Here is a 19,800-nt window from a genome sequence, read left to right as displayed (position 1 = left end):
AATAACAAATGTTTAGTCCTTATATCTATCAATTACTATTCATTGCATATATATTTTTTACAAGTATTTAAATTGCTACCATTGGAACAGCATATATTTTCACATTTCCTGGTTAAAATATACCTTAAATAGTTGTTACATTATTTTAATTGTCAATAAACATATAGGTAAGTGGAGAACTAGTTCCTCAACGCGTCATGGCCCCCGTGAGATCTCACTGCCGATAGATCTCAATACGAGCCCGAGTCCAATCCAATCCGATCCGTCCAGAACCGAGGCATGTCATTAACGCTGATCACATATGCATGCGGAGCAGTGTCAGGGCGGTGTCATGGTGTGTGAACTCTCACTTTCATGAACCCTCCTCCGACGTCAGTTGCCGCCGGAGCTGATGTGGCCAGCATCGGGGTATAAAGCTGGCCGCCAGCGGCGTTAACAGATCAGTTCAGAACAAGAGTTCAACAAGAGCGCCAACCCAAAACCCACCTTCAAGCATCATGAAAGTGAGTTATTTTAAAGGGATCGATATCCTTTTATTTTTAAAAAGGAAAAAAATACGATATAGTGGATATATTCTTCAGTTACTTCTCTGGATTGCAAGCTCCAACTCTACAGTTTAAGCAATTAACAAATTAATTAATAATATACTACAATTATTTATTCCTTTTTGACTTTTTTTCAGTTCGCCGTCGCCGTTGTCTTCACCCTGGCCCTGGCCATGGGCGTGCAGTCCTCCGTGATCCCTCTGCTGTCGCAGGTGGCCGGACATGGTCTGTCCTACACCGCCGTCTCTGGACCCGCTGTGGTGGCCTCCCCCTGGGCCGTTCCCGCTGCCCACTGGCCCGCCGCCGTGAATGTGGCTTCCTGGCCTCCGGCAGCTGTCCATGCTCCCGCTGCCGTGGCTGTCCATGCCGCTCACGCTCCCGCCGTGGCTGTCCATGCCGCTCATGCTCCCGCCGTGGTTGTGGCTCCGGTTGCCCATGAGGGCGTCTACACTGCCCAGACCCGCGGAGCCATCCACACCGCTCCCCTGGCCGGACACATCCAGTCGGTGGCCTCCATCAACGCTGCTCCCGCCCCCGGAACTCTGTAAAAAGGATGCTAGCGAATGAAAATGAATCCCAGAACTGATCAGACCCTTGCCGCTGCCCTTTGGAAACTGCCATTGATGGTGGGAAGCCCCACTCATTACCTACACCACTGCTTTGTAAATACATTGTATATATAGTCCTATATATAGACAGGGTACTCGCACCTAGCACCTGAACAGGAGCTACTTCCACACACCTGACTCTCCACGAAACTGAGCCATCAAAATTCCCTTTCTACCCTTTCGAGCACTCCTTTTCTCGCTTACCTATTTATTTAGCATACATTTTCCAAGCATTCCTGTGAGAAAACCTATCTGCACCGAACTTTCCTTCAAAGAATATGCCAAAAGCATTGTCGGCGAGGAAATGTTGGAACATTTTGCAAATAAAGAAAATGTTACTAAAATTTAAATGAATTTTACTATGGGAAATTATAGTGTAGAGGGTTTAAATTAAGAAAATAACGTTTTGATGTTGAGTTTATGAAATATTTTAAATTATAAAAGAGTTTTGAGCAAAGAAAATCATTCTCAAAAAATAGAAATAGAACCATCGGTACGTATGAGCAACATCAAGTATACGCACTGTGGGACCAAGGCTTGGAAAATTGAGAGCCACAATTATACAACATTTTTAAAAGCGAAAAGCATTCCTGTGAGAAAAACCTAACTGCAACGAACTTTCCTTTGAAGGAAATCCCAAAAGCATTGCCGACGAGGAAATGTTGGAACATTATGCAAATTAGGAAAATTAAATATTTTAACACTATTACTTGGGAAAATTACAGTGTAGAGGGCTTAAACTGAAAAAATAACATTTAGATTTTCTTTTTGTTTATCATTTTAAATTATAAAAGAGTTTTGGGGAAGTTTCTTAAAAAAATAAAAATAATAAGAACCAACGGTACGTATGAGCAATATAAAGCATACGCACTGTGGGACCAAAGTCGGGAAGAGAGAGAGCCACAATTATACAACATTTACATTAGTGGAAAGTATCCTATAACCGTTTAAAAAAGGCTCTGAAACCAATTTTTAATTTCCCTTACTTCTTGTTGAAAATGAAATAAATAATGCATAAGGTAACGCTCTTAAATCGGAGCCAACTGCTCTGTTTTTAAATAAACACACTGGACTTTGTCAGCTTGAACTTGTTTCTCCCTGCCTAATAGATCAATTGACTACACATAATTGCAGGCCACTAAAACGAGTTCAAATTACCCACAGCTCTGATGACTAAAAAAAAAATACAAATAAATAAAACGCAAAGAGTGATAAATTCCCCAGTGACCAGAGTCAATTAGTATACAAAGTCCGCTGGCTCGGAAACTATTATCTCAGCGTTACGCCTTCGAATACATTTGATTGATTCATTGACTGAAATTGTCGCAAATGTGTGTAGATCCATGTATATATAAATATGTTTATGGGAAGGCGATTAGAGCGACGCAATTGAATCGAAAGCTGAAATGTCAAGTTCATGCGCATGCGCACGGTCGCCAGCGGCGTTCGAAATGCAAAATGCAGCCGCAAATCACACAAATCAAATTGGATCGGCCGCTCCCTCGCCTCACACACTTGTTTTTTGTTTCTCCCTTTTGTTGTCTTGTATTTTGCTTTTGCTTTTTCCTCCTTTAACTACAGTAGAGCCCAACTGTTGCGTGACATTCCACGCCCCGCCAAAGCCCCCCATTTCCCCCATCAAGTTCCCAGCTGCGGTTTACAGAGTCTCGCGCTTGTTTTTCATGTTTTCGCGTTTGTTGCCGCATTTGGCTTTGGCCGCTGAATGAAATGCGTCAGAGTGTATCAATAACAGCAAAGCCAATGGAAACACCTTCTAAGCCTTTGGGGGTAGGCACTGGAAAAAATAAGTTGTTATAAGTATATACAACAAAATTGTAGATAAAACAAACAAGACTAAGCTTCAAAAACAATTCATGTTTCACATGATAACTAAGTTTTTAGTTCCTTCTGCTAATATTTTTAAATCTTTAAACCCAATAATAAATTTTAGTTAATTTTTTCTCTCTTTACCTCCTGAAGATTGAATCGGCAGCTGTGAACCAGCGACTGCAATGATTTATTGTATGCCGGCGGCCAAAGAGTCAAGCGTCAATCGTGTCGACAGTCACTCCTTTCCTTACTTGGTGGCCCGGCTCGAAAAATGGCTAGAAATTTCCTACTGGGCTTCGTTTTTGGCAATAGCCGGTAATTGACCGGCATCCACAACAGAAAAAAAAAAACAAAATGAAAGAAAAAGAGAAAATCACATACGAGTCGCTCGGGTCAACAACGAATTTGGAAAATTGCTACGACTTGAGGTGGTTTATAACCACTTAATGTGTACCATTTATTTTAAAGCAAGCGAAAGAGCAGAATATGAATAGATTTATCAATCTTATTTTATTTTTTGTCTGTATTTAATATTTAATTATTATGGAACTTCCATTTCCAACGGGAATAAGATTAACCTTTGAAATTATTTAAGTTTGTTATGAAATCATTTTGTATTAATTAAATAGCTAAACAAAAGGGAGGAAAATGAAATGAATTATTAATTGATATACTATTTTAATTTAAACACTTACAATTAATTTAATTCCCTTCCCTTTTTTAGTGACTCACTTCACCTGTAGAGCATTTAAAGCTTACTCTTGCCTAAAGCGCGCTCTTTCTTTCTTGCTGTCACTCTTTTTTTTAGCATTTCTCCCAAAGAGCAGCAGATTTGCGATAAGAGACAGCAGCAAAAGCAAAAGCAAAAGCAACACCAACAACAGCAGCAGCAGCAACAGCAAACAGCAGCAACATTTCGCATTTGCAATGTCTGACATTCGGCGACTATCTGGCTGTGTTTTTTACGCTTCAGTTTTCAGTCGCTCTCTGGCAGACGCGCCGCCGACAACGTGCGTCGCAGTCCCGAATCCGCCACCGATTTGGGTTCAGATCGAAATCCGCAGTCGCCCCGTGCATTATATGTTAGCAGGAGTTTCGTGCGTGATTGCGAAAAGTGTCGCCTTTGGCGAGGAAATAAGTAAAGTGCATTGTGTGTGCGAACTGCAAGTGCAATGCTAATGTGAGTCGCCAGATTCCACAGATTACGTCCAGTGGATGATGATGATAAGGAGCGACGCCAATATCGCCAATTATATACATATATATATACATATATATTTATATATATATATACGACGCATGGGAATGGGATAAGTGGTGGCATTGGGGAGGAGGGCTTTGGTAGTGCCCACGGACTTGGCCAACACTTTGCGTCTTTCGCTCACAAACAAACACAAAATGTTTACGCACAGGGAAAGTAGTATTAGTTATTAATATTTTCATTAAATCCGCCTTACATAAAATTTTACACAAAATTTTCTAATTAATATATAATGGCTATAATGAAAATCTGTTAAAAACTGGTAAAGTTATAATTATTTTCCTTAAAATTTATATAATAAATATATAATGTACATATTTATATATAGTCCACCGATTCGCCATGATCCGATTTATAACTATTAAAATTAAATAGAAGAATAACTCCATAGTTTCATTCAAATAGCTTAAATTTATTCCAAAACAAATCTCGCACATGTAAGCATATGATTCTCAAATGGTTCTAACATCCCCGGAAGGAAGTGACTTCTGCCGGCCATGTCTCAGCGAAGTGTTGTGTTGCAAAAGTTGCAAGTCATTATTTATTAGTGTTCAAAGTTAGTAACTGATCATACATAGTTACTGGTCATACATAGATACTTACTGTTCAGAGTTACTTACTGGTCATAGATAATTAGTGTTCAGAGTTACTTACTGATCATAGTTAATTACTGATCACAGTTAATTACTGATCATAGCAACTTCCTGTTAAAAGATACTTACTGATCCTCTACATTAAACAACCGTTTCTCTGGCAGTTATATTATGTAGTAATCCGATTTTCATAAAACTAAAAACGAAATTGTATAATAAGAAAATATGGATTTGAATTAATAAACAATACATATTTCTAAAATGAATTTCATTAGCTAAGCCCTATGTTAATTTTCTCACTGTACCCCTACTTTATATATGTGTGTGCTTTCCTCTTGGCCATTTCCATTTCCAATTCCATTTCTATTTTGTTTCTTTCTTTTTCGATATTTTTGCAAATTTATTGCGCACACTTGAGTGTTTGTTTGTAAACATTTCGATTCAACTAATTGGACACGTTCGCCGCATTCGGTGCACTCGCTAATTTACTCATTTCTACTCATAAAACGAAGCCACACCAAATTATCGACGTCATCGTAAACATCGGCGTAAAAGTGAGGAATAAAACTAAAAAGTGGCGAATTTCACTCGAATTACACAATTCCCGGGGAGGAGGTTCAAAACAAAAAACAGCTGATTTATTGAACAGTTTACACTCCTCCCCCCGGAATGGCCATACTTGTTGAAATGTTTTCGAGAGAGAGAGGAAGGAGAGAGAGAGAGCGAGATATTCGAGAGAGCCACCAGTACGTATGAGCAATGTCAAGTATACGCTCTGTGGGACCACCGGCGAGAAGAGAAGGACAGAGAGAGAGAGAGAATCATCAGCTGTCCATTGCCCCCGTTCATCCATTTCTTTACCTTCTTCGTGCTGTCCGCTGCATTGTTTTTATATTCCGATTCCGATTCTGTTCGATGGCATTCTTCTTTGTTTTTATTTTAAATGGACTTCCTTTAGTCTTGAGTTTTTCCCCATCAGTTGAAATCTTTCTTTGTTTGGCCTTACTGATAATATAGCATAGAATAGGTATGGGCTATTTGCAGCGCCAGTAGAAGCGGCATCAACCGCTGAATGGCTAAGCAAAAATTCTATTGAACACTGGTTCTAAACTTAACTTAACTTAACGTAACTTATTTTATAATAAAATTATAAGAATAATATATTTCAGAGACAAGAAATAGAAATACAATATATATCCCATAGACAATAAAATGTTACATTTCGACTTTTGCAAGATATTAAATCAATAAAGGGATCATTTTCGACCCTATAAATCATATATATTCTTTATCAGCATCAAAAACTGAGTCGATCTAGACATATCCGGCTTAAAATTAATTTTTTCAAAATTTTTAAAATTTTATAAGGGGTTGTTACATCGTTAAAATTGTCAAAAATTGGCAAAAATTTTAACTCTCTTAAATTTTAAATTAAGTATGCAGATTTATAAACCTTTAAAAAACCAACACAGCAGCGCTTTCCGAATTGAAATTAATGCGTTTTTGTTGTAGTTATAATATTTTCAAATTTTAATTTTTCCTATGAAGGTTTCCTTTTAAAATCCCTATAATTTTCATGTCTTAGTTATTGTTAGTGGTCAAAATGCTACTGATTACCTAAAGTCATATATATTTTTTCGTTGACATCCCATCAGACCTTTTCCCACTGTAAAACTCAGTCTATAATCGTTGCACACTCTCACTCACTCACTCACATACGCATGAAGAAAAAGACGTACAAAGACGTATATATTTTAATTAAATTCGTGATTTGCCTGGGCGCTTTGTTGTTGCTATTACTTTGTTGCCGAGAACGGCAATCCCCATTGAATCGAATCGCATCGCATCACTTGCCGCCGAGCTGCGAAGCTGATTGCTTGGCGCCTGGAGAACTCTCGCGAGCTGGGAATCCGAAGTCCCAAATCCCAAACCCCAAATCCGTAATCCGTAATTGGGTTTACTACTCCGCCGGGGTGAAGTGTCGCGTCGGGTGCTCACGATTTCAATTAATCCGCCAACGGCAATAACCAGCTTGTTATTGTTAATTTTTTATATTTAATGTGCTTTCAAGCTAATCTCTGCGGCAGAGACGAATTCGGTTTTAAGTGACCCAGAAAAGATCTGGAACTGTGCGGGAAACTGGGTCAGAGTGCCAAAAAAAAGAGTCAAGCAAGTCAAAGCCAGAAAATAGTGTGAGCAAAAAAGTGAAGAAAGAAAATCCGAATAGAAGCGGCAACAAAACGGCATGAACTTGGAACGCGAACGGGCCCAGCTATTATAGTTGACCCCTCCTCAACTGACCGCCACCATGAAGGGCATCTGCGGCGAGCAGCTCAACAATTGCATGCTCCTCGGTGACTGCGAGAACAGTGACAATGGTCCTTCGGGATTCCCCGCCGAGGGGGAGCCAGTGGAGGCCGATGAGTCCGGCGGCGGTGGTAGAGGTGGAACATTGACCTTTGCCGCTCGCCGCGTTCGAAATCGACAGGTGCACAGCATGGCCGTGAGATCGGGCAGTGCCTATGATACCCTGGAACGACCCTATCGCCACAACAAACTACGGGGTAAATGGGCCAAGTCGGCGGACTTTTACTTTGCCAGCTGCACTCACGCCTTCAGTTCGCTGGTCTTCTCGGATCTGGGGACCTTTGGATTACTCCATGGCGGATGGTGTGAGTTTCCCAATATCTTAAACTTTTAGTACTAAAATATAGGCCTTAAATTAAGTCAAATATATTTTATTTGGTTTTAAATTAAATACCATTTGATAACTATATAATGATTATAAATAAGAATAAATTTTCGAACATTTGTTTAATCTTTAAGCATAAAAATATGTAGAAAGTTGATAGTTAATAGTATTCTGAAGAAAAATACAATTCTGTTGAACAATTTCCCCTTTTAAAACTTCAGTGAGGGTATACTTTAAAGTCTCAATGCTACCCTTACAATTGTTTTGTTTTGTTTAGCTATTTTTTTTGCGAGGGTTAAACCACTAAAGAACTCATTGCCATTTCTTATCAAATATATTTCAATTAACTAAAGCAAAAGGTTATCGCAGCTGCCTTAATGACGGATTTAAGTTTTTTTCTACTAACAGCACCCAGAGTTGTCATCACTGCAAAAAAAATAAAATATATATATTAATAAAGCAACTTTCCCTAGAACTTTAGCCAAGTTAATACTTGCCGAAAACAGGTTTTAAACAGATTAAATCGCAGGTCATTGTCGGGTTATTAGTTAATTACAAAATTGCACTGTTCTCCATGCTTAAGATAAGCCAAGCTAATGATATACTGCTCCCCACATGACAAATCATAGTAAGAGTATATAACTTAAAAGGCTTAGTAATGGATTAATAATAGGGGTAGGTTGGGCATTAGTCAGACTATTGTGATGATTATCGTGTTATGTATAAATAGTTTGAGAATTTTATTCAATTATGTGGTTTCTAGATTTATATATAAATTGACGAGTATTTTATCATAAAGACTAACTTGAATTCTCATATAATTTATATAATTATAATTACATTTAAACCTTTCCTCCTCTCTGATAGTATTCTTCATCATCTCCTACCTGATGGGCATGATCTTTTACTCCCTGCCCATATTTCTGATCCAAGCATTTTTGGGTCAGTTCTCGTCTTCCGGTTCCATCTCAGCATTTCGTGTGGCGCCCATTTTTAAAGGTAACAATATATAGATTAAATATATATAACTAAATAATAAATATATAGAATTAAAAGCTGAATAATGCCATATTTTTGGCATACTTTCAGGCATCGGCTATGCCATACTCCTCCTCAATCTGGGCACTCTCACATATTATAGCATCGGAGCTGTGGTGCCCCTTATCTATACCGTTAACTCACTGCATGCAACAATACCCTGGATGAGTTGCAATAATACATGGAACTCGGAGAATTGTTCCCGCCATGAGGATTACGATGTCGATGTGAGTTTTGTTAAAGTGTATTAAAGATTATTTATTATATTTATTATTGCATTCACCGACAGGATATACGGATAGATCCTCACTCCACAGTGGAGTTCTTTCGGTAAGAGATTGATAAATTTACTCCAAATTGGATTGTTAAGTTTATTTTCCAACCAGATCAAACATTGCCTCGACGGGAGAAGGTTCGGAAGCCATGACCATATCATGGTCCATGCTAATTGGAGTTTTGGCCATTTGGCTTGTGGTCCTGGCCCTCCTGCTTAAGCCAGTGGCTTTTGTGAGTGTTTTCTAGAGGGAAAATAATTATAAAATAATTAAATCTTTAATTTTGTTTACAGATTGGCAAGACGATGCGGTGTGCCTGTGTACTGATGTTTGCCTTCTTCGTGGCCGTGTTCTTCTATTCCGCTATTCATGAACGCATTGATCTGGATACTTTGAATTATTACTGGATGCCCCAACTAGATAGCTTCAATAGCCTGTTTGCCACCAGCCGTTGTGCCTTCCTGATGGCCGGAGTAGCCCTGGGTCCTGGGTGGGGCAGTGTCGTCACCTTGGCCAGTTACAACAGTTTCCGGAGCGATGCCGAGAGGCTGAGTGTTTGGGTGTGCCTGACGCATGTCACCATCGGGTTGATGGGACTCCTCTGCTGCAATGTGGCGCATGATCACTTTGAAGGTGAGTTAGAAGCTTTGAAGAAATATTAGTATTAAATTATAATTAATTTAATTATGTCTTTATATTTCTTTAGATCATGTGGGCATGATTCCCTTGCATGTGGATGAGAAACATCATATGCAGTTCCTATATCTCTGCTTCTCATATTTCTTTGGCCGATTCAGCACAACACCAAATCTCTGGGCCTTTCTATTCTTTGGCATGATTTTTCTCTCGGAACTCTGTGCCTTGGTGAGTCTTTTTTTTATACTACTAAAACCCTAACTTAAATTATTGTATGTATATTATTTGATTTTAAAAAAGGTCATCCAAATGATGTCAGTACTGACCGCCTTATTCGATGAGTTCGAAGCCCTGCGTTCGAAAAGAATTCTTGTGATTGGCTCTCTGGTCTTTCTCCTGTCAGCCTCGTCTGTGTATTTTTGCACTCAGGTGGGTTATGTCTGCTTAAAGGATTTATTAATTAATTATTAATGGATATTTCCCTTTCAGTTGGGCTTCAGCCAGCTAACTCAGCTGCCCAGCCTGGCCATGTTCACTCAGTTGTTCATTTCGGGAGTACTTCTCATGATGACCACCTGGGTATATGGCCGCGTCCGTTTCCAGTGCGATTTGCAGTTTATGCTCGGCAAAACGATCTCAAGCTTTAAAATATTCTTCATACGCTTCGCCACGCCCATTTTTCTGGGACTGTGTCTGGTAAGTGAATTTAGAGATTCAAAATCTTGAGTTGTAATAAGTTGATTCCTATAGAAATGGAGATTTTCTTACGAGCTTTTTTCCCATTTCAGTTCCAACTTAGCATCTTGTTTTGGCGTGACCAAATCCACAATGTCCTCATTTGGGTTAGTCAGGGCCTGGTCCTCCTGACGGCCATCTCCTACATGGTCTACAAGGTGACCCAAACGAATGGACCTGGCCGGCAGCGATTGCAACAGTGCGTGGCCCCACACGATTGGCATCCCGTGGATGCGGATAATCGACGGTTCTACGAGGAGATAATGGGCATATCCGAGATGCTGGTGATCGATGCCAATGCCAATGCCACTTAGTGCCTAAAATACCGAATAATACTCTCTTAGAATCAAAAAAAAAAACGCAACACTTAATAGGGCTAATGAACTGAACTGAACTGAAAAACTCACTTTTACTATACACCCATGCACACACATGGTCACACTGAACATCCGCACTAACACACTCGGTCACACTAACACACTAGAATATACGGATATCTATACAGATGCCGATCAGGTGCAATTGCTGATCGTTGATCGTTTTTTGAATTGAGAAGTTGTACTGATATTTTCCAAATGCTAGCTATAGTGAACAATAAACTGGTGATATTTGGTAGTAGTTGCCAACTAAAGAGTTCAACAAGCTTCGGCCAAAAAAAATATATATATATTGTTACGAATCAATAAAGTTTTACCTTTTTAGCCATGTACTGGATAATGGAATTTTCGTTCTTTGCTAGTTATTTTTAATAATTTTTCTTTATATTTTTGTAGTTATAGAAACTGAATTTTGGTAATCTAAGTTTTATTAAAAACAATATATATAGATTTTAGTACAATATATATACTCTGATATTTATTTTATTTATTGTGGTTATTTTTTTGGTTTATTTTATATAGTTTACAAAATTAAATGGTCTACTTTTGGGATGCTCGCTGTAGTTTTTAGTAAATATTTATTTAAGTGATAAGTATTTTCATAGAATCACATCAAAGGGTTTTTTTTCTGACAAATACATTTTAAGTTTGATTATCGCAATCAAAGGATGAACTAAGCTTGAACTGTTGTTGTTTATATTTTTGAGAAAACCGAATTCAACGAATTAAGCGTCTGCTTTAAAAACAAACAAAAGATAAGGGTAAAAAAATCCCCAATATTTTAATAATAATAATAATAATTTTATAGAAAGCCTGAATATTGGAAAAATGAAATAACAACAATAATAATAATGTTTCTCTTCGATCATAAATATATGTATAATCATTAGAAATGTATGGTTCCTAAAACATAGAAAGGTTATCAGGGATGAATGTTTTAAATTAACCTTAATCGCATTAACAACCTCATAAACACTTCGAAAGTTCTAATTATGATCATCTTCAGCGCTATCATTGATAATCCCCGATTAGAAAGTGTGCAAAGTGATAAGAGAGATTCAAAGCGATTGACTTAATCAACGCATAATTGAAATCAACAGCGAGAGCGCAAATATTTTTATTTGCTTTTAGATTACTCATAGAATAATTTCCCCCCACACCAGCTTAGATGCCATTCCGCCCATTTTCCGAGAGCACGAAAAATATCAGTTTCCAGTTCCAGCATCGGAATGAACTTGGCACAATGTACGATGACGAGATGATGACGAGAGCAAATAAGTGAGACAGACGCAGATATAAGAGCTTTGATAATGCAAAAGCAGAATGAATTAAACAAAATGGATTAAAATGTATAAATACCTTGTGATTTTTATGAATTTATACCAGGAACTGAACTAATGAATTTCCAAGTTTCTAACAAACTTTAAAATATAGTTCGAAATGCTCAGAAAACTAGAAGAAATACATATCAATTTTACAAATTATTTTCCACCCATGTGATATAATATCAAACAGGTCTAGTAAAACGTAATAGAAAAAAGTCAAGTAGTGATGCCATTATTAATTCCCAGAATAATTTGCAAAGCTTTCTCCGATGTAATCTATATTAAACAATTATTTAAATTTCGCTGATCAAATGAATCATGAGCTAGAATACTCCGAGACAGGGTATCCACTGGGATGATGAGCAAAACAGCGGCTTGCCGTTGGAATCGGATTCAGTGCGCCGGGATCGGTTCTACTAATTAGTCCGTCAATTTAAAGCAGCAGCGCTCGCGGATCGCTAGCAGTAAATAAATAAAACATATATTATTTAAAGCCACCAGAAGCCCTTTAAAAATCTACAAAGTATCTAAAGAAGTCGCTTCACAAATATGGTGTACGAGACATCATATGGCACTGGGCAAAAGCCCTTCACTCCCGATCCGAATCGAGGGATGTGGGAAAAGCCATCGGATTATTTATTTGCCTGCTTTGGCTTGGCCCTGAAACTGGATCTGTTTTCGGCCTCATATTGGTTCTTCTTCGATATGGGCAGTAAGTAGAGAATGTATAATATATATATACTAAATATATCGGAGAGAAGTGATAAGCCTCCGGGGTTAGCCTAATCTTTTTAGGGGCGTTGCACTGCCAATTCCCTGTCTTACCTATAGATGTGACATATGTCTGCCAGAGAGTCAATAAGGCTTTAAATTTAATCTATATTTTCAAATATTTAAGATCACCAGGTGCCTTTTACATTAATCTATATGTTTATATTATATTTATTTGAATGATTATTTTAGCAATCCCTTCTTTTTGATAGTGAAGGGTCTTAGTTGTTTATTTTATACTTATTTAAAATATATTTACTTTCCAGTTTTTGGCATGATGCCCTACTTTATCTATATGGTGATCTATCTGGTGCCCATTTTGGTCATACACTCCTTCATGGGTCAGTTCTCCAGCAGTGGCTTCATCTCCGCCTTTCGACTCTCGCCCTTCTTCAAAGGTACTTGTTAAAAAATTATATATCAAATTGTAGAAATAAATGTATATTATCTGACTTGCAGGAATGGGCTATGTTAGTGGATTCCTCACAATCTCCATGCTAATATACTATAGCATCTTTGCGGCAGTTCCTTTGCTCTTCATGATCAACTCTTTCAGACCCACGCTGCCCTGGAGCTGCGAGGGCATGAAGTCCTGGTACAATCAATCTTCAGGCACATCAACGGTTAAGAAATTTACTAAAAATTTAATTTCTAAGTTGTTAATTTTATGTATATTTTTCATATAGATCTGCAATGTAACGGATGGAAGAGAGAGTTGGGACAGCGATTACAATTCGTCATTTTACACCAAAATACTCGAAGTTCCATCTGTTTTATATTTTCAGTAAGTTTTTTAGTTCATATTTATCGTAAAAGCGAACTATTTTACGTTTTACCTTTTATTCTGTCGGCTTGATACAAATTAAATTGAATGAGTTTATTTTTTAAATGAAAAGCTTTATTAAATATTAGGCAAGAGCACGAATTAAAGTTAATTGCTATTTCAAGGCTCATTATTAACTCGCATTGCTCTCTCTCTCTCTCTCTGCCTCTCATTTTTGGTTTTATTTGTTTATTTATAAATTATTATAACCAAAGCTCTCTTGATGCTGGAAATATAAACTGCTTATTAAATATGCTTTGGGGGTTCCAAATATAAATGCAAATTGTTTATAAAGTATGTTTTCTGATCAATCATTGATAAAATGAAAGTGATGATAATTATTTAAAACAAATGATTGTTTATGTATTGTAGGTTTGAAAATAATTTAATCGCAATTTCAATGGTATATAAACTTCGGTTTCCCGAAGTTAGTTTTCTTTCTTGTTTTATTTATTATAATTTCTTGTCAAATGTTTTTCTTTTTAGAAGCCACTTTGAGAGTATGGAATATATGTATGGTTATGAGGAGGATAAGGACTACGACCTCTCGTGGCACTTTGTGGGCTACTTCGTGCTAATCTGGGGCATAATCGCCCTGATCTTCTACAAGTTTTCTGAAACGGCCAAGTTTGGTAAACTCATTAGATATATGGTGCTGGGAACACTGGGCCTGCTCGTCGTCTGCTTCGTGCGATTCCTCTTCCTGCCGGGTGCCATGAAGGGACTGCTCCGCTTCGCAACGCCACATGATCGCGATATGATGGGCATGGCATCCACGTTCGTCATGGTGCTCCACGCCTTTGGAGCCGGCTGGGGCAGTGTGATCACTCTTTCCAGCTTCAATAAGTTCCAGACGAACATCATGTCCTACAGTTGGATCATTTCCTTTGGCCAGATCTTCATTTACATACTGTTTGGCATGGTTAACTTTATGCTGGAGTATTACTTTCAAGGTTTTTATTTCTATTATTAATTTATTATTTATATACTATATTTACCCAATGCAGAGGTCAAGGTGGCATCATATGACACTCATGTGATGTCCCATTGGATGTTGTTCTTGTCCAGTGCCAGTGTCATGGCCTCCATGGAATTTGCCAACTTGTGGACCTTTATTTACTATACCATGCTCTTGATGGCCAGTCTTACAGTGATGGTGGGTACTGTACATATATTGCAAGCACCTGATTTTATACATATGTATTTATATTCCCTTGCAGATCACCCAGATCTTTACCATCTTGCAGAGTTTGTTTGATGAGTTCGAGCAGCTGCGAGGGCGGAAACAGGAAGTGACCTTTGGCTTAATTGGCGGACTTGCCCTCTGTTCGTTCATCTTTTGCACAAATGTAAGTTCATCTGGCTCAATTACCATTTTAATTGTAATTTTGCTATTTATTTTATTATTCGACAGGACGGCGTTTCCTACTTTTCCGCCTTGTCGCTGGATGCCATTTTCTCGCACAGTGTCCTCCACTTGCTCCTCCTGCTGGTGGTCTTGTGGATCTACGGACGAGAGCGATTCCAGCGGGACATTGAGTTCATGCTGCGTCAACCCTTTGCCTCCTGGAAGGTGTTCATACTGCGCTTTATGTCGCCATTTATTCTGGGAATATGTCTGGTATGTCATAGCTAACATATTCTCAATTCTGTAATAGTGTTTAAAAAATTGTATACTTTTTAAACCAGCTTGCGGGGTTATCTGCGGCCATTTTCGAGCACTCTTACTCCTCCATGGTGGTGCTTGTGATGGCCATTTTTCTGCTGGGCCTTCCCCTGCTCTTCATTCCCGGCTACGGGCTGTACTACCTTTACCAGAGCTCGGGCACCTTCTGCGAACGATTCAGACGCACCTGCCGGCCCACAGACTGGTATCCGGTGGACATGGAGGACCGGCAGCGGTACGAGGAGTTCGTGGGCAACACCGAGATGACCCACCAGCTCTTCGAGGTCACCGAGGAGGTCAACTAAGTGCAACTGAAAGTTGCAAATACTCTTTATTGGCTGTACAATTTTTGAGATACATGTTCTACAAATATATATTTACACATATTGTAAGAGCTTGTACCGAAAAACCATAAAGCTATTTGCGGAAGCCAGTGTCGCTCTCGGACATAAAGTCTGGCATATTGTGCTGGCGTCGAAAGGCCTCGTATGCAGCCCGATCATCCGGATCCGCCGGCGTCCAGTCCATCGGCTTGAGGCGTCTCTTCAGGCTGCTGCACAACGTGGCCCGCTTCCGGATCATGATGTACACCATGTAGAGCGGTATGAACATCACGGAGGACACGCAAATGGCCCAGCCCAAGGCAACGGCCCACGTTGGATACGAAATATTGTTATACGTAATGGTCCTCATGAATACAGCGGTCATTACAAATATGAACTGAAAGAAGGAAGGATGGGTGGGTGATCACAGGTACCACAGGTTATCTTAATCAGTACTCCTTAACTCTAATTCGAACTACCTCTTGAAATGTGTGTGCGTGGATCTTAGTTAGGATTAGGTTCTCAGTTTGAGTGCTCTCAGCCAAAGAAACTAAGTTATTTAGTCGCTCTCTCAAACTCTCTCCCTCTCTCTCTCTCTCTCTCTCACTTTCTCTGCTCATTCTCTTTACTCGGAGAGTATAAATACGACCCCTGCCTTTGCGCTGACCTCATTCTGTCCGCGGCCTCCGCTCTATGTACATCGATAGTGATAGTGATAGTGATTACAATTCGACCCCAAACATATTACCTGACCTATGTAATATATTTGGATAACCAGGAAGAACCGTAATTGATGTCTACAAAAATATAGCTTTACGCTGGAAGCAATGATGACGTGTAACCATGACAATTATATTTTGTAAACAGATAATGTAGGAGGAATCAGGCCTATGTTTATAATCAGATGTGATATCTATGCATTTATTTCCCAACTAATTCCCTTTTACCATGTACCCCATAACTTCATTTAAATTTAAAGTGATTCAGCAATTTGTATTAAGAATATCTAAAACTCAAAGTAAACAGCCTAACTTAATTACAAATTATTCACGAACATATTAGTTTCCCAACTGACCCTGACTTAAGTGCCAACTTTAGATAGATTATTACTATCTATCTATCAGTCAGCAGCCTCGAAAGCAGTGAAGGAGTCATTTCCGACCCTATATACCATGTATATTCTTGATCAGCATCAACAGGCGAATCTTTCTTGCTATCTTTGGGCAAACAAAATTTTTTCAGAAATTTCCTATTTTCTGAAAAAAAGGAAAGGGGTAACATCATGAAAATTTGCGAAAATCGGCCAAATATTCACATTTTAAATGGAGTATGCAGTTTTATTATACTGCTTAAAATTAATATACGAACGGTTTCCGAATTGAAATGCATTTAATGCATTTTTGGCTTAGTTATGGCATTTGAAAACTTTGATATTCCCAAAAGATATAGATAAAATATACCAGGAATACAGATATTTTAGAATTTCTTGGAGGTATACGAAGGCCATTAAGCCAATAATTGGAATCTTAGATATTTAATAAAAGAATATTGGGAAAAATACTTTACAGACAATTGTTTAAATTTTTGTAAGGGGTAACATCATTATAATGGTTATTAATTCATTCAAATTGGTTATATGTTTTTAATAAAATAAAAAAGCCCGTGATCCTATGGCTAACTGCAAGGGTCTACAAACTGCTTGTTAATTTTAATCTTAATCCCAGGTACCAATGTTACTCTTCATTCGTAGTGTAGGCGTGTGATAGTGATAATATAAACGCTGCTTACGACAAGAACCATAGGAGTTACCCACTGCCACAGAATCCTCCAATATAGACCGGGTCTCTTGCCGAGCATAAACTCCACGTCTAGCATAAAATTCTTGACGCCATACACCCAGGACACCATTATGATTTCCACGAAGCAGATGGCGCACACCGACAGGGGCGAGGAGTACCAATCGAACAGCTGGACAATGAACATGCCGCCCTGGGGAGTGAGGCGAGGCTTGAGGGGGAAGGACTCAGGGAGGAATCTCGTGTGGGATCAACTCACATTGGTGCACATTATAGTGGCGCTCAGGAATAAGATCAGGCAGGCGAACATCGTCAGCAAATACTTGTACTTCCTCAAACACCGCAACTCGTCCAGAATGGAGGTCGTAACGGCCTCCAGTTGAACAAACTGCCAAAAAGAGACTGAAACAGTAGCAGGCTGAGAATTCTTTCAGAGACGAGACGAAACTCACGAGGGAGTCAATGCCCAGCAGGAAGAGCATCACGTAGAACAGCAGCCCCCAGAGCTGTGGGACAGGCATCCTGGTTATGGCCTCCGGATAGGTGACAAAGGCCAGACCCGCTCCACCTGTGGCCACATCTGCCACGGGTACGCCCGACTTGTCTTTTTAGGATTACGTTTTTCAGATTACTAGAAAATAATCACGAGGCGACGCACTTACACGAGAGGAAGCCCAGCACCGAGAAGACCACTAGGCCGGCAAAGATACTGGTGAAGATATTAATCGCAATTATGAGATACGTATCGCACTTGGCCTTGTTGCGGAAGTCACTGAAGCTGGCCATGTTGATCAGCCCGCCCCAGCCGGGTCCCATGCCAAAGAACATCTGGATTGCGGCATCCGTCCAGACCTTGAGGTCCAGCAAGCGTTTCCATTCGGGATACAAAAAGAACTTGATGCCCATCCAGGAGCCGGGCAGGGTAACCCCTCTACAGAACAGAATCAGGAGCAGCAGATAGGGAAAGGGAACGGTGAAGTACACGACTTTTCCTACCTTTAAATGGAGAAGAGTCGTAGAAAAAACTGCACTGGATTGGACTAGATATACTTACAGTTTTGATACCGCCGGCCAGGCATGCATAGACAATGAGCCAGGTTATTATCAGACTTATCCACTGTGGCCACACCATCCCGCCCAGATCAGCAATGCCCGTCGATAGCCTAAGCACTTCCAGACTGAAACAAATAATTGGCTTTCAATAGACGGAACCTACGGAACCATCGAGTTTACCTCCTAAAACTCACTTGAAGAACTCATCCGACGGAGTCTGGAAATACGTTTGGTTTTGGGGCCCCGCCTAGAGACGAATATATAATTAGTATTTACTTAATTTCTAATTGAGTTCTATTTTAATTACCCCTTGCATGCTGACACAATGCGGTGTGTTCCAGGGATTATTGCAATCCTGCCACGGCACCTTCTTGAAGAAGCAGTAGGAGATCATGCGAATGGGATACGAGATTAGCACCGAATAGTAGCACACACAATAGACATTCACAATGACCTGGGCGATTCCGGCTCCCCGGAAGAGGGGGGCCAGCCGGAACATGCCCGTGCATCCGGTGCCGGAGAATTGACCGATTAGCAGTTCAAGGTAGAACAGAGGCACGCCGGCCACAATGACCATCAGCATGTAGGGTATCAGAAAGGCAGCTAAATGGGGCGAGGCAATGAATATTATTAAAAAAAAAAAGAAAATACTGAAGGAGGGGGAAAAAAGAGCATCCTTCGAGCCGGATTTGAACCAGCGACCTATGGATTTCAACATTTATCGCGATTCAGTAACCCTGATGGTACAAGAGCAAGCGCTATCTGGGACCGTCGGTATTGTTTGGCCCAGAGTCCTGCCACTGCTCGCATCACCAAGCCGCCGGAAACTCTACAGTCCACCGCTCTACCAACTGAGCTATCGAAGGCGTCGCCCAACGGCTGTCCACATGCCGCTCATAAGTGCAGCAAGCTTTCCCAGCTTTCACTCGAAAGCTGTGTGCCTAAAAATAGAAAGTGCCGCGCGCTCTCTCTTTCTGTCGCTGGATTGAGTGCTTGCCGGAAAGATGGCAAATGAGTGGGTTTCCCCTCTCTCAAAACTCACCGCCGCCACTTCGATAGCAAAGATATGGGAATCGCCAGACATTTCCGATGCCAATGGCATAGCCCAGGAGCGATAGGATGAATTCGTGCTTCGTCTTCCATTTGCCACGCTCCCCATCCCTTACGATGCGTTTGTCCTTGCGCTCCTGATTTGGATCTGGATTGGCCATAATAGTCACTCCAGGTAGTACCTCGCAAATAGCATGGTCAGGAAATCTCCAGGGAAATGTGAATGTGGAGATGTGTCAGCTGTGTCAAGTGAACAGTTGACTATGTCCCAAAAACAAATTTAGATACAAAAATATTTATATTGATAATTTTGTATCCTTATGTCATTTCATTTTTTGTATGTTTCTGTCAAACGAAGTGACAGAGTTCAGTTTCAAATATAATTAAACGAATACTTCGGATA

General features: G+C 39.7%; 4 protein-coding genes and 1 non-coding gene across 13 annotated transcripts; 3 read left to right on the top strand and 2 right to left on the bottom strand.

Moving 5' to 3' along the window:
* Window positions 1-448: 448 nt before the first annotated feature.
* Window positions 449-1,497, top strand: Acp1 (Adult cuticle protein 1). The gene is made up of 2 exons (XM_020943452.2): window positions 449-503; window positions 683-1,497. The coding sequence occupies exons 1-2, from the start codon at window positions 498-500 to the stop codon at window positions 1,091-1,093; spliced, it is 417 nt and encodes a 138-aa protein (XP_020799111.1). The 5' UTR covers window positions 449-497; the 3' UTR covers window positions 1,094-1,497.
* Window positions 1,498-3,954: 2,457 nt separating this feature from the next.
* On the top strand, window positions 3,955-10,922 carry LOC110176846 (sodium- and chloride-dependent GABA transporter 1). Of its 4 annotated transcripts, none has more exons than XM_020943308.2 (11): window positions 3,955-4,121; window positions 6,909-7,509; window positions 8,397-8,528; window positions 8,619-8,794; window positions 8,857-8,897; window positions 8,954-9,074; window positions 9,136-9,475; window positions 9,549-9,706; window positions 9,779-9,907; window positions 9,968-10,174; window positions 10,267-10,922. In XM_020943308.2, exons 2-11 carry the CDS (start codon window positions 7,146-7,148, stop codon window positions 10,525-10,527), a joined length of 1,929 nt encoding a protein of 642 aa, XP_020798967.2. In that variant the 5' UTR covers window positions 3,955-4,121; window positions 6,909-7,145; the 3' UTR covers window positions 10,528-10,922. The 4 variants fall into 4 exon arrangements, with proteins under 4 accessions (XP_020798967.2, XP_020798966.2, XP_086686765.1 ...); XM_020943307.2 differs by having other exon boundaries at window positions 3,955-4,163; XM_086830639.1 differs by having other exon boundaries at window positions 3,962-4,506.
* Window positions 10,923-12,240: 1,318 nt separating this feature from the next.
* On the top strand, window positions 12,241-15,584 carry LOC110177020 (sodium-dependent proline transporter). Its single transcript, XM_020943533.2, has 9 exons — window positions 12,241-12,627; window positions 12,953-13,084; window positions 13,146-13,309; window positions 13,373-13,470; window positions 13,996-14,462; window positions 14,517-14,665; window positions 14,730-14,858; window positions 14,924-15,130; window positions 15,199-15,584. Exons 1-9 carry the CDS (start codon window positions 12,465-12,467, stop codon window positions 15,478-15,480), a joined length of 1,791 nt encoding a protein of 596 aa, XP_020799192.2. The 5' UTR covers window positions 12,241-12,464; the 3' UTR covers window positions 15,481-15,584.
* Ntl (Neurotransmitter transporter-like) lies at window positions 15,272-19,734 on the bottom strand. 6 transcript variants are annotated; one of them, XM_020943535.2, is made up of 9 exons: window positions 19,390-19,734; window positions 18,655-18,950; window positions 18,542-18,594; window positions 18,349-18,472; window positions 17,957-18,290; window positions 17,747-17,898; window positions 17,554-17,682; window positions 17,287-17,487; window positions 15,272-15,895 (listed from the first exon to the last, which is right to left on the bottom strand). In XM_020943535.2, exons 1-9 carry the CDS (start codon window positions 19,556-19,558, stop codon window positions 15,593-15,595), a joined length of 1,761 nt encoding a protein of 586 aa, XP_020799194.2. In that variant the 5' UTR covers window positions 19,559-19,734; the 3' UTR covers window positions 15,272-15,592. The 6 variants fall into 6 exon arrangements, 4 of the variants coding, with proteins under 4 accessions (XP_020799194.2, XP_020799195.2, XP_086686766.1 ...); XR_015271178.1 differs by having other exon boundaries at window positions 15,473-15,895; window positions 17,747-17,893; window positions 19,390-19,700; XM_086830640.1 differs by having other exon boundaries at window positions 15,473-15,895; window positions 17,312-17,487; window positions 19,390-19,700.
* Window positions 19,022-19,213, bottom strand: TRNAY-GUA (transfer RNA tyrosine (anticodon GUA)). The gene is made up of 2 exons: window positions 19,177-19,213; window positions 19,022-19,057 (listed from the first exon to the last, which is right to left on the bottom strand). It is a non-coding gene; the product is annotated as a tRNA-Tyr (tRNA).
* Window positions 19,735-19,800: the final 66 nt, after the last annotated feature.

The sequence above is a fragment of the Drosophila serrata genome, unplaced genomic scaffold (genome assembly GCF_035046125.1).
Source record: "Drosophila serrata isolate PLE 108 unplaced genomic scaffold, ASM3504612v1 contig_240, whole genome shotgun sequence".
Classification (NCBI taxonomy): domain Eukaryota; kingdom Metazoa; phylum Arthropoda; class Insecta; order Diptera; family Drosophilidae; genus Drosophila; species Drosophila serrata.
This window is presented reverse-complemented; position numbering and strand designations above follow the sequence as displayed.

Excerpts from the sequence above, each read along its gene's own strand:
- LOC110176846 (XM_020943308.2), top strand. The coding sequence starts at position 7,146 with ATGAAGGGCATCTGCGGCGAGCAGCTCAACAATTGCATGCTCCTCGGT. Across the intron at positions 8,529-8,618 it reads TGTGGCGCCCATTTTTAAAG|GCATCGGCTATGCCATACTC; the intron begins GTAACAATATAT and ends GCATACTTTCAG. Across the intron at positions 9,707-9,778 it reads TCTCGGAACTCTGTGCCTTG|GTCATCCAAATGATGTCAGT; the intron begins GTGAGTCTTTTT and ends ATTTTAAAAAAG.
- LOC110177020 (XM_020943533.2), top strand. The coding sequence starts at position 12,465 with ATGGTGTACGAGACATCATATGGCACTGGGCAAAAGCCCTTCACTCCC. Across the intron at positions 12,628-12,952 it reads GTTCTTCTTCGATATGGGCA|TTTTTGGCATGATGCCCTAC; the intron begins GTAAGTAGAGAA and ends TTTACTTTCCAG. Across the intron at positions 14,666-14,729 it reads TGGCCAGTCTTACAGTGATG|ATCACCCAGATCTTTACCAT; the intron begins GTGGGTACTGTA and ends ATTCCCTTGCAG.
- Ntl (XM_020943535.2), bottom strand. The coding sequence starts at position 19,558 with ATGGCCAATCCAGATCCAAATCAGGAGCGCAAGGACAAACGCATCGTA. Across the intron at positions 17,899-17,956 it reads GGTGCTGGGCTTCCTCTCGT|ACAAGTCGGGCGTACCCGTG; the intron begins GTAAGTGCGTCG and ends AATCCTAAAAAG. Across the intron at positions 17,488-17,553 it reads CCACTATAATGTGCACCAAT|GGCGGCATGTTCATTGTCCA; the intron begins GTGAGTTGATCC and ends CTCACTCCCCAG.